Source organism: Rhipicephalus microplus, chromosome 2 (genome assembly GCF_043290135.1).
Source record: "Rhipicephalus microplus isolate Deutch F79 chromosome 2, USDA_Rmic, whole genome shotgun sequence".
Taxonomy (NCBI): Eukaryota; Metazoa; Arthropoda; class Arachnida; order Ixodida; family Ixodidae; genus Rhipicephalus; species Rhipicephalus microplus.
The window spans coordinates 218,920,582-218,936,476 of record NC_134701.1 but is presented as its reverse complement, the minus strand read 5'-3'; the positions used below and the strand labels follow the sequence as shown (position 1 = coordinate 218,936,476).

The window sequence follows — 15,895 nt, the reverse complement described above, 5'->3', positions numbered from 1 at the left end:
TATGCCTCTCTCGAAATACTTGCCTCAATATATCGCTAAATGAGGCACATGGTTCTTTTTGCATTCTTTTAGGAATACTCGAAGGGGAAATCAAACTTCTGATAAATACCTTCTTTTTCCTGTAAATCGATTATACCGATTCTTTCCCGCTATTCCGCCAGCCCCATCCACTTTGACACTGCGGATTTGATTGACGTGCATGTGACCGCAGTACCAGTAAGCGTGACAAGGTATTGAATTTAGCTAAAAGCTGTGCTATAGTTGGTCTCGATTCATCTCCAAAAGTGCGCCATGTGAACACGAACACCGTGCGAAAAAAAAACAAATACGGTAAAAAACGCAACGAGCGAGCACTAGCCTTGTGGTCGTTGCGTTGTGTAATGTATTTTTGTTTTACCCATACCCGTGTTCACAAAGCGCACTTTTAAAGTTGAAGATGATTAGTTGCGTGGCACTGTCAGCATTGGGTCAAGCTTCGTTGTGGCGCAGCAAAGGACATGGACAGCAGAAATGAATGTGCGACGAACTACAGCGCTGTGTGTAGTACGTTGCTTTCTGGTGTCCATGTTCCTTGCCGCACCACATGTAGTTAGGCTTATGAAATCACTACAAAACCGTAGTGGTTTTCTGCAGTGTGACTTTAACCGTAATTATAATCCGGTCGATTCTATGCCGCCGATGAAACAATCCTACGATTGCCGCCTATGCACGAACTGTGGTGCTTTCAGAGCCCAACGGAAAGCTGGCGCCGCGGATCGTGAAGGGCCAGGCGTCGGTGGAGGCAGCGCTGGGCGAGGACGCCGAGATGCCGTGCCTGGCCCGCGGTCACCCGGCACCCACCACCCGCTGGTTTCGGTGCTCAACACGTGGTACGTTAAGCCCCGTGCGGTCGGGCTCGCTGCATCTTCCGGGCGCCCTGCTCGTGCGTGCCGTCAAGGAATCGGACCAGGGTCGCTACACATGTCTGGCCAACAACAGCGTTGGCGAAGACCGCACAGACACCGAGCTGCTCGTCAGACGTAAGTCGTTCGTAGCATTTCACTGATTTCACACGCATTAAATCAACGTGCTAGTGACTGCTTTCGTTTCCTGATCTTCCATGCCAGGAATTTCGTGCGTAGTTCACATAGTTCTACAACCCACAGCGTAGACGTGGAGGTGGTGTTTTACGGATGCTACCTGTTGTGTTTACACCGCGATATCTTACAAGTGTCTTGGTTTTCTAGCATGGAAATGAGCGAGTGAACACCTCTATGCGCGTGTAATAAAAGGGTGTGCGCCTCATGATTTTTTGTTCTTTTCATATCTCTTCACTGGCATGCCACAATAAAGAACGAAAAAAGAATATCCGTTTCTTAAAATACGACGTTTCGGAATATTTGAAGTAGGCATGACTTCGTGGGGGAATCTTCCAAATGTTGGCTGATACGCAATCTTTATTACAATTGCATACCTTCAGAGCGCAAAGAGTACTTTCGTTTTACCACGAGTTGAAAGAAAATATTTATTTTTTAAAGTTAAGGATTAGTTGAAAAAAAAATCGCGAATTTCACGCTAAGCCGCGAAAGGGTTGAAACAGTGAAACAGGGTGATTTTGGGTCTTAACAGGGTGATTCATGTTCCTTTTTTTTTCAGTTAAGTCCTGAAATCAACTATTCATGCCTCCCACAGATACAGGTCATCGGTGACGCAGGTCTACCATCGCTTAGCGATCTTATCGCAGGCGTCATTGTCTTTTCTGTTCCCTTATATTCTCTCATAGTATACGTGCCAGAGGTCTTCATCTCGCCGCCGATTCTTCGCAGCCACGAGTCGACTGACTGTTTCGTTCTTCATTGTTTATTGAACGAACTGTGAGTGATGGGACTTGCCCAATTTCTGTGGCACATACCAGTTTGCGATGATAACAGTTGCCTGGATAGACTAGCGAGGTACAGTCTGATAAACATATTTACTGATAAGAAGTGGTTAGTGTACGTGCAACCAGAACTACACTCTAAAAAAGTATCGAGTAAAAAGGGTGTCTTTTTGTCCCACAACAATAATCGTCATCATGCTTGCGTGCGCTTCCTTTCTTGAAAGCTCGGCGCTGGCCACTATCCTATCGATAATGCAATGTAACCCTGACAATGGGCCTGTCGATCGTGACCGGAATGTACCGGGCGCGGGGCGATAGAGCAAGGATGGAACGCAATATAGATGACGATTATTGTTGTGGGACAAAAAGACACCCTTTTTACTTGCTTTTTTTTAGAGTGTACAGTACAAAAAAAAAAGTCTAGAAGCATGCCTTCGCAAACCACCAAACTTGTTTTTTTTTTCGAGCGGAATCACAGCGTCAATGCTCTGAAAGTCAATATTAATGTCCTGCGAACAAGCTGCAAGTACTATAAGAAGCAAATAATATATTGCACCACGAAATCGAGTTCACAGTTAGCCACAAGGGAGAGACAATGGGATATAGAGAGAGAGCAAGAATAGAAAAAAGGCAGGGAGGTTAGCCACGGTTGAGTCCGGTAGACTACATTGCACTGGGGAAGGGTGAAATAGAGGTAGATAGGAGGACAGAAAGTCACTGATTGAGACGACGAGTAACAGTTTAACGTTTAACATAACACACGACGAATCACACCGGTGTCATAGAGAAAACACTGCAGCACTTTCGTTGCCTTTCTGAACCGAGATGAGCAGCCCCGTGTTCCCAATACCAGAAAAGAGAGACAATGAGCTTTATTCAGATCTCGAGGGTGACACCCGAAACAGCCTCAAGGGGTGAACTTTTCATACACGTTTCAGCAGGTATTCTGTTTATTCTACCACGTACGCGAAGAGATACATGGCGACCGCACATACTCGCAACTAAGCATCAAACGCGAAGCCATTTCGTTCCGGTTCAAATACGCGAAGCGAGAAAGACGCGGGCTGCTTAAAGCAAACATACACCGACAGAACTTCAATTCCGATAAAACAAGCACACGCTGAACAACCCATTTTAACATATGTTCGGTTCGGACTGGGAAAGAGAAACAATAATGTTGCCGTGGTTGGTGCGAAAAATGGGAGGGGGGGGGGGGGCACATGTTACATTACAAAAAATACACATCGTTTATTTCCTTTATTGCTCCTCTGCGGAGAACCAATATAATTTCTTCACGGACGAGTGCCCACTGCTCTCAGCTTCCTTCTAATGTTAACAACAAGGCGGCTTCTGGCGGAAACGCAGATTTTGGGGGCAAAGAAACGAAATACCTTCCAGCTTGCTAATGAGCAACGGTGCTATACCACTTCCCGTCATTTATCTCTGAGGCCACAGGCCACCCTTTGTAATTATTCTCGTGGGAACCATTAATTTGAGAGAGCAGCTCAGTGGAGCGGGCAGGCAAAAAAGGAGGGCTTTAAAACTGCGTTCCGCACCAAATTACGGGAATGTCACCACAGCCGGTCGTTTATTACGGAAGCCATTCGTTGCGCCCCGATAGCCATTCCTATCGACAGTTCCGCATTGCCAAGCTGTTTCCTTCGAACCTAGAAGCCGCGCTATTTTTTTCGTCCTTCTTCACTTCTTGTTTCTCCTTTTGTTCTAGTCGGGTGGAATTGTCGGGAAGCAAGAATTATTGCGATAGCTGAGGTGGCAACACATTCTGTCGCCTTGCCGACTGCCAACAGCCGCCAAACGTTAGCAAAGCAAAAATAGGGCAACGAAACAGTAACCTAACCATATTTCTCGAACGCCTACCTCACTGCCTCCTTATCCTCAAGGAAGTCAGATGTTAATAATTTTGCAGTTGTGTGATGACACACATCATGTCTAGCCAAGTTCTCGTACAAAAATGTTCCCTTTGTGATACTGCACATGTGATCATGGCGATGAAGCTCAAAGCAATGTTTCTTTTTAAATGCGAAGCATTTCTTATGGAACTTCGGCGACTTTGAGCGTATCTATCTATCTATCTATCTATCTATCTATCTATCTATCTATCTATCTATCTATCTATCTATCTGCCTACGACCTTTAGCTCTCCTGGACGTTTCGATAATGGTATCAATACCAAACTTGGTATGGCCGAACATACCTGTATGAAGAACATATTTGACTTGTCATAACATGAAAATTATGACATGAGTATCATGAATGTCATGATTCAATGTATTGCGAAGTCTTAGGAATAGCGCGCTTCACCACTTTTTAAAGTGCCGATCGAAAGGAGGGATTGGCTTGTTCGCGCGCGGCTCATAGGCCCAACACACGTGGGAAGTACTCAATATTAACATCAAATCTAGGAACCTGATGGTTCCCCTGTCCGGAACTTCATGTGTTATAACAAGCGGAGAGAGGCACTTACTGAAAATTTCTAAAATACAAGTCAAAGATGAAACGGCCGACGAGGTTCCAGCTTGAAACAACACGAGGAAGTCGTCAACAAAGCGGAATACTTTGTTAACAGTTGGGGATTCCAAACAATTCTGAATGGCACGATCAAGGCTGGCTAAAAATAAATCACTTAAAATGGGCGCAAGGCATGATCCTACGCACACTCTTTGACTTTGCAAGTAAATACGATCTTCCCACTCTGCAAATGTCGATCTTAGGTAATACTCTAGCAGTTACATAAGAACTTCAACAGATATGCCTACTGTATTCTGATAATTCCCAATGCCAAAACTGTCAATGCACCCGCGAATGCAAGCTAGAAGCTCAAGAGAATGAGCTCGAACACGTACAAAGGATAAGAGCCGTGACAAACGAAGCTTTGTCGTTAGTCCCTATATCCCCGGCGTCACCCATAACCTCAAAAAAGGGGCCAGCAGGTGCGACGTAGACCTGGTTTTTTCTGCCCCAGAAAAGCTGGCTAGGATGTGCAAGGCTGTGAATCCTGGTTCCAGGGGACAGCGAGGCTGCAAAATCAAGCATCGGAAGAAGTACGTTCCATGCATCGAAGGGGTGGTGTACTCCCTACCCCTGTCCTGCGGCAAGTGGTACATCGGGCAAACAGGCAGGTGTTTAAATAAGTGGCTGAAAGAGCACGCTCACAACGTCTCTTCTACAGTATCGGGCCACCTCGGCATTCATTGGCGAGACTGTGGTTGGTCCCCGACTTTCAGCATTTCACCGTCATTAGGCGCAATCAGGACCAGATGATATGCCAAATTTATGAGGCTGCAGAAATAAAAAGGCTGGGCACTGTATGTGTCAGCAGGCTTTCGAGTCTTCTATCACAAAAACAAAATAGATTTTCTTCAGAACGTTGGCACGCGTGAGGTTCATGGCACGTTATCATGATGATTAGTCGGTTGTTAGGTAAATTCTGTTTTCTTTTATTTGTCTTTTCTTTATTTTGTTAAATACTGCTTAGGTATCTATTGCGCGGTTCCAGAAAATAAATCTTGTTGTAAGCCAGTGCCGCTGTCTGTCTCCTTCTCTTCTTGTTCCTCGTTTTGGCACTGCTTTTTAATGTGAATCATGTCGTACCAACTCGCCCAAGTAACCACGTTAGTTACGTTTCATGGTCCTGAAGCTCTTACGGTGGTTTCGTTCACATGACATGTTGACTAGTATGGTGTGACATGATTGCATGGAGAACACAAGTGACAGAACCTAACATGAAAATCGTGGCGTGCGTGTCATGTAATAACGTGACTGCATGCCACGCTTATGATGCGCTGGCGGCCGTTTAGCTCGCATCACTTATACCAAATTTGGTATTACGGGATGTGCTCGCGGCCGTTTCGCTAGCTTCACATGTACCAAACTCGGTATTACGCGACGCGAACAGACGACACAGGTAAATGACACATCCAGACATGATAATCACGACATGCGTGTTATGTTACAACATGACTACATGCCACACTCATGATGCCATCGCGGCTGTCTCGCTAGCTTCGCATATGCCGAATTTGGTGACGTCAATAATTGACGAAGGTATGTGACACGTGCAAACATGATAATCATGAGATGCGTGTCATGTGAGAACATGACTACATGCCACAGTCAGGGCGCCAATACATTTTGACGTGACGCGGTGCGCGTGCTCGCCGGCGTTCATTTCGTGGTGACACGCCGGCGTTGCCACGCCAGGTGCCGGCCCTGCCGTATAGGCAAATTCCACAGGACGTACGTCACGAAAATGCCGTGGCGCTGTCTTGTTAGGCAAAAGACGCTCTACCTACCACAGTTTCTGCTGGGTTTGCCGTGGTGCATGTGGTGTTTTCAGTCAAGAAACTAGAAAAAAAAATGGCATGCCGACGAACTGTGTCGCGGTTGGATGTGTTTCGCGTCTCACAACTTAGTTTTGTTTGTTGGCGCACATCGCAGCCCTCAGTGCTTATAGCGGAAGTTATGTGCGGACGTCGCTATGATTTTACCCATATTGTCGACATCGGCCTACCTGTGTTTACAAACATGGAAGGGGCTATATTCGCAGGCGCGCGCCGCGCTGTGTTGCTTTTACGCATGCACGTTTCAGCACGCCCGGCGTCCCTCCGTCACGAAAAGACGGAGACGCAGTGCTGTCTGTGTAACGCATCGGCACAAAATGCTGCATATCACATTTCGCGCCAGTTGCAGTCGCTTTGCCCAGCGTGCGCGCATGTCAACGCTACATTGGAGTATGTGTTGGGCCCTTCATGATGCGCTCGCGGCTATTTTGCTAGCTCCGCATATACCAAATTTGGTGTTACGTGACGTCTATGGATGACGAAATATATAACTAGTGCAAACATTATAATATGACACGCATGTCACGTAAGAACATGACAACATACCACTCTCATAGCATGCTCGCGGCCGTTTGGCTAGCTCCACATATACTGAATTTGGCATCAAGTACCGTGAACAGATGACGAAGGGAAACGACGCATCCAAACATAAAAATTATGACGCGGAAGTGACGTACGGCATCATTTACCTCCACCTCCTAACGTTGTGCTGAATTCAAGTGACATATCAACCTTTCTCATTCGTGATCCGCATATCAACGATTCCCACTATACATGGAATCTGCCATTCTTTTAAATACGAAGCATTTCTTAGCCAACGTCCGCGACTTTCAGTCTATCTATCTATCTATCTATCTATCTATCTATCTATCTATCTATCTATCTATCTATCTATCTATCTATCTATCTATTTGGCGCCACCTACGCCTGAGTGCTCCCGTGATGGCCTCCTTAACTTGAGGAAAACAAAAATTAGTATGGGAGGGTAAGATGGTTTGACGAGTATAGCTCGCTTGTCATGACATAGATAATGTCAAAATCCCCATTACTTACATCGTCAAACCCTTTCCGCCATACATGCGGCACACACCCGCGGGCCACAGGTACGTGCCACAGGTATGCAGGTATGGGCCACAGGTATTGACAGTTTATGTCTATCCAGGAATGACGAATTAAAAAAAAAACATGGGTAATTTCGACGCGTGGGCGATAAGAAAAAGCTGACAACGGCTGCGTTGCAGCAATAAAATGCAAAGAAGAATTGTCGGGGCCCCAGCAGGAACTTAAACCCAGCATTCCGCGTGGCTATCAAATATTCTACCACAGAGTCACGCCATCTTGGAACAGCTTTTCAAGTAAACTGCAATGTTTGTGAAACATCAGTGGTAGTTGCAATGCTGGCTATTCAATTTTATAAACATTCAATATGTACTTCTATGATACGCTGCCTGGTTAACGTCACACCTGGTTAACGTCAGTTGTAGTTGTGCCATCCACTGAAGTTGACTTATGTAGCAGTGTCCAGGGCTACCATCTTCGCGAGCACAAGTGCTTCATACCAGATAAGTGCTTTTGCTGTTGCTAATATTCATGTTTCTGTTGATATCGTTACGGGACTGTAAACAACTGGTTAGTATATAAACTTATGCGGCTCTTTAGCCATTCGTACATATCTTGAACACCACTTCGTACACTGTCACCTTTTATCCCACGCTTTCCATAACATCGATTCCCAAGGTACATGGGACCTGCCAAATTTTGGAAACAGGAAAATGACGGATTGCATTCACGCCAGTTCAACCTCTTGCGCGTGGATGTGCATACAACATCTTAACGCTTTGTAGAACTTCTGCACGAGAGTTCGTCAGAGATGTCGGATAAACTCACGAATGGCGATAATGCAAACGCGGAGTCAAGCACCCCTCGGAAGTAGCAAAATGTTATAGACCTATGCCATGTTTGTAAGCAGTGGGAGGCGCTGTCGATATACTGAGGTGCTTATAGCGACGTCGTTGTGCGCAGTCTCCGGCCTGCCCAAAGCTCACCATCATCCTCTATGATCACTTGACAACAAACCAAGCTGCGTCCACTGAGCACAGCGCAGTAAAGAGCCTCTCACGTGTGAGCTTTGAGCCGGGAAAAGCCTGGGCACCTCAGTATGACGGCAGCGGCTACATGTTATTACAAATATGAAATTGGTGTTCAAAATGCATGGCGTCACCACATTACAAAAGTGGTCGTTGCTGTGTTTCACTTTGAATGGTGGTTCTCGATGACACCTACAAGGCAGCTACGTTGAAGCACAATCGCGTGTGCGGCTTTATTCACCGATGCGTCCTAGCGTCTTACTGGCATGCATTGTGTTGCCAGGATAAGACTACGTGAAAAACGAAATTGCAGATTATCGGTCAAGAGTAAAAACCCTTACAGATTGTTTCCTTGTGGCTGAAGTATACGTAGAGTAAAATTTTTTATGACTCTGCAGTGGTACTGAACGTTAAAAAAAGTCTGAAGTGACGCACCATCGCACACAAGCTAAACAAACGATTAGTATCGATTCGCATGTCGGCCTTTCCATCGCACAAAGATCTTTACGCAGCTTTGTTCAACCAGATTGGCCATGCAGTTAAGAAGTGAAATAACCTTTGCTGAACATTCGCCCTTATTTCGTACCCCACTAGGCTAAACTCAGTTCACAAGGTGTACATTTTATCAATGTGTTCATGCGAAATCACAAATGGTTCATTTGAGCAACGCTCCTATGATGATCCGAATTCTGAATGCCGCGCTCTTACATATCATTCGAGTCACAGTGATAACTCCAATGCACATGGTTCGAGGGTTCTTCTTCACGGCCTCCGCTTGGAGCCCCATGGCGGCATTAGTATTAGACCCTGGCTTGACCTTCATAAATGCCCTTCGATTAGAAAAGTTATTCTCACAAAATGCAATGTTTACTCAAAGAGTCCCTGCAACACTTTTTAATACGGTCAGAAAACACTTCCTCTCGGTGAACGATATATACTCCCTACAACATGTGAGCAAAAGTTATATTGGAGCACGCGGTCTCGCATTTGAAAATAGTTGCCAAAGTCAGGTAGAACTGACTGTCTTCCTTCGACGAATGAGGCAACAAACGTAAACAAGAGGGCCGTAAATCGAAAGCCTATGACCATTGGCTGATTTGAGCATCGCGAGCTTCATAGTTATTCTGTACGCCGAGATAGGCTGGGAGGTTCCGGCACACATGTTTGCGATCTAGTTGAAAAAAGCCACATTTTCGAAGAGGAGAAAAAAACTTGCTGATTCGCCTATATAAAAATTGTTATATTACGAAGACGAAACGTGTCGTTACAGAGGTAGTTGAGTGTCCATTGTTTCAGCAAAACCAACAAATTACAAAGTCACGTTCAGAATGACAACGAGCTCGAAACCTGCAGCACACACCTCAAGCCGGAAACACGCACGAAATTAGCATACACTCGACGAGCGTGGACTAACAACCATCAAAACTCGATGCTTCAAGGGTGCTGTTCATAGAAACAAAGACGAACGAAACGAGCGCACAAGTATGCACAGGACAAGCGCGAACAACTGTTACAATGCTTACTGCATCGCGTGTCAGCAGCGTGCTCCTTTTGTTAACACGGCCGTGGCAGCGTGCGAATGACCTTCGTCCTTTCCCGAATTGCAGGTATTATAGGCGCGTGCTCAGCAGAGACCACGCTCCGTGAAGGCCGTGCTCCGTGGACGCGGTGAACTTCACACCGCGCCCAACACGATCCCGTCGCACTATCTCGCTCTCACAACAAAAATGCACTAAAGTTTTGAAGCTCTGAGGACTGGCAAACGGCGTATGGTCCGCTTGGTTTGCCATTAGCATTCACGACAACATACGTTTTGTGGCGCAGTGGTTATTGCCACGCAATGAGAATCGAGAGGTTTCTGGTTCAATACTGAGTGACAAATGCTTGCCTTCTGGATCTTTTTTCTATGCCATCTCTTAGTATATATTTTTCGACGTCACTTCCGTGACGGAAGTACGTCAGCGGAGCCATGGTGGATCCGGGCATAAAACACTTTAGTGGTAAAAAAGAAGAAAGTGGTCGAAGTTATGATGCACACCAATGAACGAGAGAAGCGTCTTGCTTTTGTCATCTACCCTCCCCCTACCCCTCCAACCCGGCGTAGCTTTCAGAGTGCTACCTGAGGGAGAGCGCAAGTGCTCAAAGCGCCGTTCAAATCAGTGTACCTCCTCTCATGCATGGTGGATTCTAGAAATTTCTGCGACAGTCAACTTGTCAGGCTACAAGCTCTAATCATGAAGCCTATATGATTACTTGAAAAACCGTGGTGGCGCTCCTTTAAGAACTTGAGGTGTAACTACTACAGATCATGGTTGCGCCACCACGTAAAAATTGGAACATTAAAGTTGACGATGTAGCCATGTGAATCATTGCTACACTTCATGTCAAAAGCAGCATATGTGTGTCCCAATCGAGTGTACATGTTCATATTCCGGAATAATGAACACGTAGAAAGTATGAAATTTATAACATAGTAATAGTAACGCATGATAACGCATGACATACGGAAGGCGTCATTTTTTGCTAACACGTGAAAGCCAAATTTTTTTTTTTTGCGCGGGGCAAAGCTGAGAGACAGAATGCTGAACTGGCACGCAGGGGAGCCGGTTTTGAATCCCATTTTTTACTTGGTGTTTTTTATTTACTGGGTTTTTTTGTGCGATAGTGGTTACGGACACTGTCGGCGGCGGACTGCTATGGCTAGCACATGAACTGTGTTGTGATCTCATAACAGCGTTTGGTGTAAAAATGACAACGACAGTGTTGACCAGACGAATGCAAGGAATAATGACTATGGTCCCAGCAGGAATCCAACCCAAGCAATCTGTGTGGAGATCAAGTATTTTATCGCAAAGCCACGCCAAGTGTCGGAATAACTTCTGAAAAATACCCCATGCAGACGTATTTTTCATGAAACGTCAAATGTGATTGCGATGCTGCATATTAATTTTATAAACTCTACATATGTACTCGAATGATACAGGTGCCACATAGGATTAGCGTCAATTGTAATCAAGTGTCATCCACTGAATTTCGTCTACGCAGCCGTATCCAGGGCTACCATCCTCGCAAACACAAGCTCTATATTTCGGCATACCGCTTATGCGGTTGGTAATACCCATGTGGCTCCTGATATTGTTACGCAAGTGTAATCAACTGGTTTTGTGAAGCATATGTGACAGTTCAACATGCAAGTCTGTGCTTGTAAAATTTGCACACATGTTTTGCGTCATTTTGCAACGTTTGTTCAAAAGAGTTACACTACAGACAGCTTCCCTCCGCATGCTGCGCATGACATTGATTCGCATGGTACGTGGGATCTACTGAATTTTCAGAAAAACAGGGCGCAAAAAACGCATTGGGACATTGCAAGCAAAAGTCAATGTAATGCGAACGTTCAGTTTATTGAACCGGTGGCAATGATAACGTAGCGTAACCACTTCAATGAGATGGAAAATTAGATGCAAGTTGAGAGTGGCGCATTCCAGCCATGTTCACAACTCGGAAAAATTCTGCGTGCCTTTTTATAACCTCTGCTTTGATTGATTGATATGGCAGATTTGACGTTTCAGAACGACCATATGATTATGAGAGACGCCGTGGTGGAGGGCTCCGGAAATTTCGACCATCTGGTGTTCTTTAATGTGCACCCATATCTGAGCACACGGGCCTCAGCATTTCCGCCTTCATAGAAAATGCAGCTTTTGCAGCCGGGATTTGATCCCGCGACCTGCGGGTCAGCAGCCGAGTACCTTAGCCACTAGACCACCGTGGCGGGGCATATATCTTGCTTTAGCAGACGCCACGCTTAGAGGCAAACATAAAAGAAGCACTGTCCGGAAGGGCCCAATATCTTTTATTTACCCGGCAGACTTGTTACGTTTTATATTTTGTATAGCATTTGATTGCTATCAGGCGATTGCCGCATATCTGATAGAGCAACCAAGAAACGGTAATTAAATTGCATGGCATCAAGTCATCAAAAATGTATATAACACTGAGTTGCCCCTATGTAAGTATGGCACGACATAATACGTATGCTTAACCTAGAAAAGTGAATTCTCAGTATTTTCACGGTTTCAAAAAAAAATTCATCTCGCCGCATACAAGCAGTTTTGTAATTGAACACATTTAATTTTCTGGGCTATAGGTTGAATTGAATATTCCATCCTTCATGTGTGACTTCCTCTCTCCGGATAAACCAATCAATGAACTCTATTTGGATTGTCTATTTCTTCGGAAGCTTTCATGTTAATCCTTTCGAACTTTCTCGCCTATAACTTCGCATCACAGAGGCATGTCGGCTTTTCTCTTATTTTTTCTAAGTACACTTCTCTTTCAGTTTGCAGTGAATGAAGACCAGACGGCTCTTTGAGTACCGCTAACGTGATCTATTCATCTGTCGGAAATTACATGAAGCCTGCGTTTCGTTAACCTTCTAACTTACATGCAGCAGTTTCTTTCAAAAGTATAAAACCAAGTCCTCAAACACAAGAGCAAAACAACAATGCAATGCTTTCAATTATTGAAGGAAGACTTGAAAACACGCTTTACCTATCGAACGCCTTCTCAAACTTCTTTTTTCCAATATTTACTCCTTGCCGAAACTTTTTATTTCTGTTTTTTTGTAGTACTCGAAAGATAAGAGAGTGGTCTGGAGAATGTGAGAGGCAGAAACTCAAAAGAGATGCCATAATTACGCGTGCGAGCTAATTAAAACCGGAACCCACATCGTTCCACCCTTAACCGCCCCTTTTCACCAAACCCGCATCTTTTCCAAAAACATCAGCTCTTCCAAGCGAAGAAGTTCGGCTTAACCTACGTCATCAAGTTCGCCTAATTCGTGCCGGCTGCAGCTTTTCATCGCGTGCAACTCAAAACACTCTCGGAGCATCTCCACGCTTCTATAGCGCACTTTCACAGCGGCATACGGGTGAAGCTGCGAACGTGCTGGAGTGAGAGGGGTCGTGCGTAGTGTCTTTAGGCACTTTAATAAGCTGGAACAAAAGAAGAAACGACGGCTTGTGCTCGGGAAAACTCCGTTTCATCAAACTCTGTCGGCGTCTTCCGCGAAATCTTGCGCCTGGGTGCGCTTTCGAAGGCCTCGGCGCGTTTAACCGAAACCAACTCAACGCTTTCGGTGACCGCGCTATATAAAAGTGCAAGGGAGACCATGCGGGCTAAAATGAGGCGCTCCGCTGGTGCTCAGGAACGATGAATGATTCAAAGACCCGTCTTTTTAGACAGCCCCGGAAGAGAGAGGCGGAGAGATCAACAGCAAGTAAAGCCAAGGAGGTTAACCCGGCACTAGTAACCCTACCGACCTGCTTGTATCGCTGCCTTACTCGATTCATCCATCCCTCTTCCTTCTTCTGAACTTTCTTTTATACGTACACTTGAGTACAGCTCAGATGAGGTCTTAAAGCGGTTCCATAACCTAGAATACCTGAGAAACAACTTGACTCAATTTTTTCCTGCTCACTTTAGGTTAAATTGGAGTGAAACAGCGTATGATGTGTTGAGTTCACCTCAATTTGAAACAACACATCACCAACAAAAGTAAAACAAGGAAATAAATGAACGAAAGCGTTGCTGACTAAAGTGACGGAAATTTTACATTTTAGCCGAGCATGCAGATTGGGGTTTCAAAGAAGGATAAAAGGAAGACCAGAAGCGCGAGCTCCGCCAATAGGCTTGGAGAAAACACCCGTAAGCTTTTGTTATTGTTAAAGCGGCGCTGTGAATATATAAGCGGTTTAAGTGCTCGATATGCGCAGGGGCGGAAGTGGGGAGCTACGTAGGAGAAGTAGAAGAGAGGAAGGAGGGATGGGTGAGAGGGAATAGGAAGCTTTAACGGGGAAAGGGGAAGTTTTTAAGGGGAAGTTTTAACGGGTGAGAGACAGATGAGGTGGCGTGTATACGGGGTGAGTTGCGAGGCAGGGAAGGGCCAGTGGTTTAATTTCGCAGGCCCGTAATTACTGCCCTGAACGCAACCTCGCTCGGCAGGCTTAGACATCGGGTTCTCGTGGCCGCTGCTTCGTGCCCCAGCACCGTCCAACCCCATTAATGCGGCCAATTTAGTTCGCTGAAAGATAAGTGTCACGTACGGTAGGCTACAGTCAGTGGAATTGGCTTGGTGAACCCAATCTTTTTCCGAGCTTTCTATCCAGGAAAACCGCAAGAGGAGAAAAATTTACATCGCTGGCATGTGCTGCTTTTCCGTTATTCATGCTTCATTTCTACGTCCATTCACGGAATTCATTATTCAAGTTCTACTTTGTAATGACGAAAAGAGGGCTTCCAAGCGCTCACCCAAAACAACCCAAGGGAAGTGACAGTATGTATACATCGGTGAACGCGGCAATTAGAAAAACATCTTGAAAGAAGATTATGTGCACGATATCAGGAAAGAACGTCGCTTTCAGTGGAAAGAAGTGTATCCGGCCACCTCGAATAACTACAATGACTGGAGCAAGACTACCGTCATTGAAACGGCGAGAAATATTTTTATAGCACTATTTTTTTGCACCCCCTTTCTAATAATATTAGTAATTATGATCTTATGCAATATTTGAGGAGCCACACCTATGATAGGATTATTAGGAACGGCGTAGCCAAGACTTCGGAAATTTCGACACTCTAGTTTTCTTTAACGTGCAATTGACATCGCACAGTACATGGACCTCGACCATTTCGCCTTCATCGAAACGGGGCCATCGTGGCCGGGGTCGAACCCGCAACCATCGAGTCAGCAGACCAGTGTCCTATAGCCACTGATTCATCATGCATCAGTGTGCCCTCTTTCTGCGAACAATTACAAGGACACTTCCTTTCAAGACAAGCCTCCGCCTGCGCATACCTCAGATGACTTAGATCACAAGCTAAAATGCATTCTCACTTGACGTTTTCACCAGCGTCAAGTTATTAACAAAAGCTTTAACGCGTCGTTCATTGCCGCTGTTTTTCTAACGGGAGTAATCGATATTGACAATATCTGAGCCCAGCACCCCACGCCCAAACCGTACTTCCGTTTGCTCGTTTAGAAATTTCTCGATCGTTTAGTGATTTCTCTATAGCTCAGTTACTATCGCAGCAATCGCGGCTCACGGCCCACGCCAACCTATCACAATTCTTTCAATAATCTTGTAGTCCTTACTGTAAGCTGAACAAAAACTTGGAAGACGCTTGAGCTCCGCTTTCAAGACAACGCCAAAAAGTAGTCGGGCCCCGTGAGCACCACATTGAACCACGTCGCAAGAACAGGAACATTTCTGCTCATAACGTCGGCCGTTTAGAAGTATTTTAGAACGCCTAGTGCAAGTATACAGTTGTGCAGTGCCCACTACTCTAGAGCCCTTCATTTTGCAAATAGACTAAGTACCCATTAGGCGTCCGTGAAGCGCCACACGCGCCGGCACATCTGCACACTTCGTAATGGCCGGGCAGCTTTAAAACACCCACTAATTGGACAAATCTCACGTTTTGAAGACTGGTGTGATTCTGCATTCTACCACGCAATCTAACAGGTGTTAAGCATGCCCCTCCATTTGCATAAAATCTTTCTTGTGGTGTTTTTTTTTTTTTACGAA

At 45.4% G+C, this 15,895-nt stretch overlaps 1 protein-coding gene across 1 annotated transcript in view; it reads left to right on the top strand.

Moving 5' to 3' along the window:
• Nucleotides 1-15,895, top strand: part of LOC119169564 (cell adhesion molecule Dscam1) — a 547,574-nt gene that overhangs the window by 419,921 nt on the left and 111,758 nt on the right. The window contains exon 5 of the mRNA XM_075876128.1: nucleotides 729-1,019. Coding sequence (XP_075732243.1) covers nucleotides 729-1,019 — 291 coding nt within the window. The remainder of the gene's footprint in view (nucleotides 1-728; nucleotides 1,020-15,895) is intronic.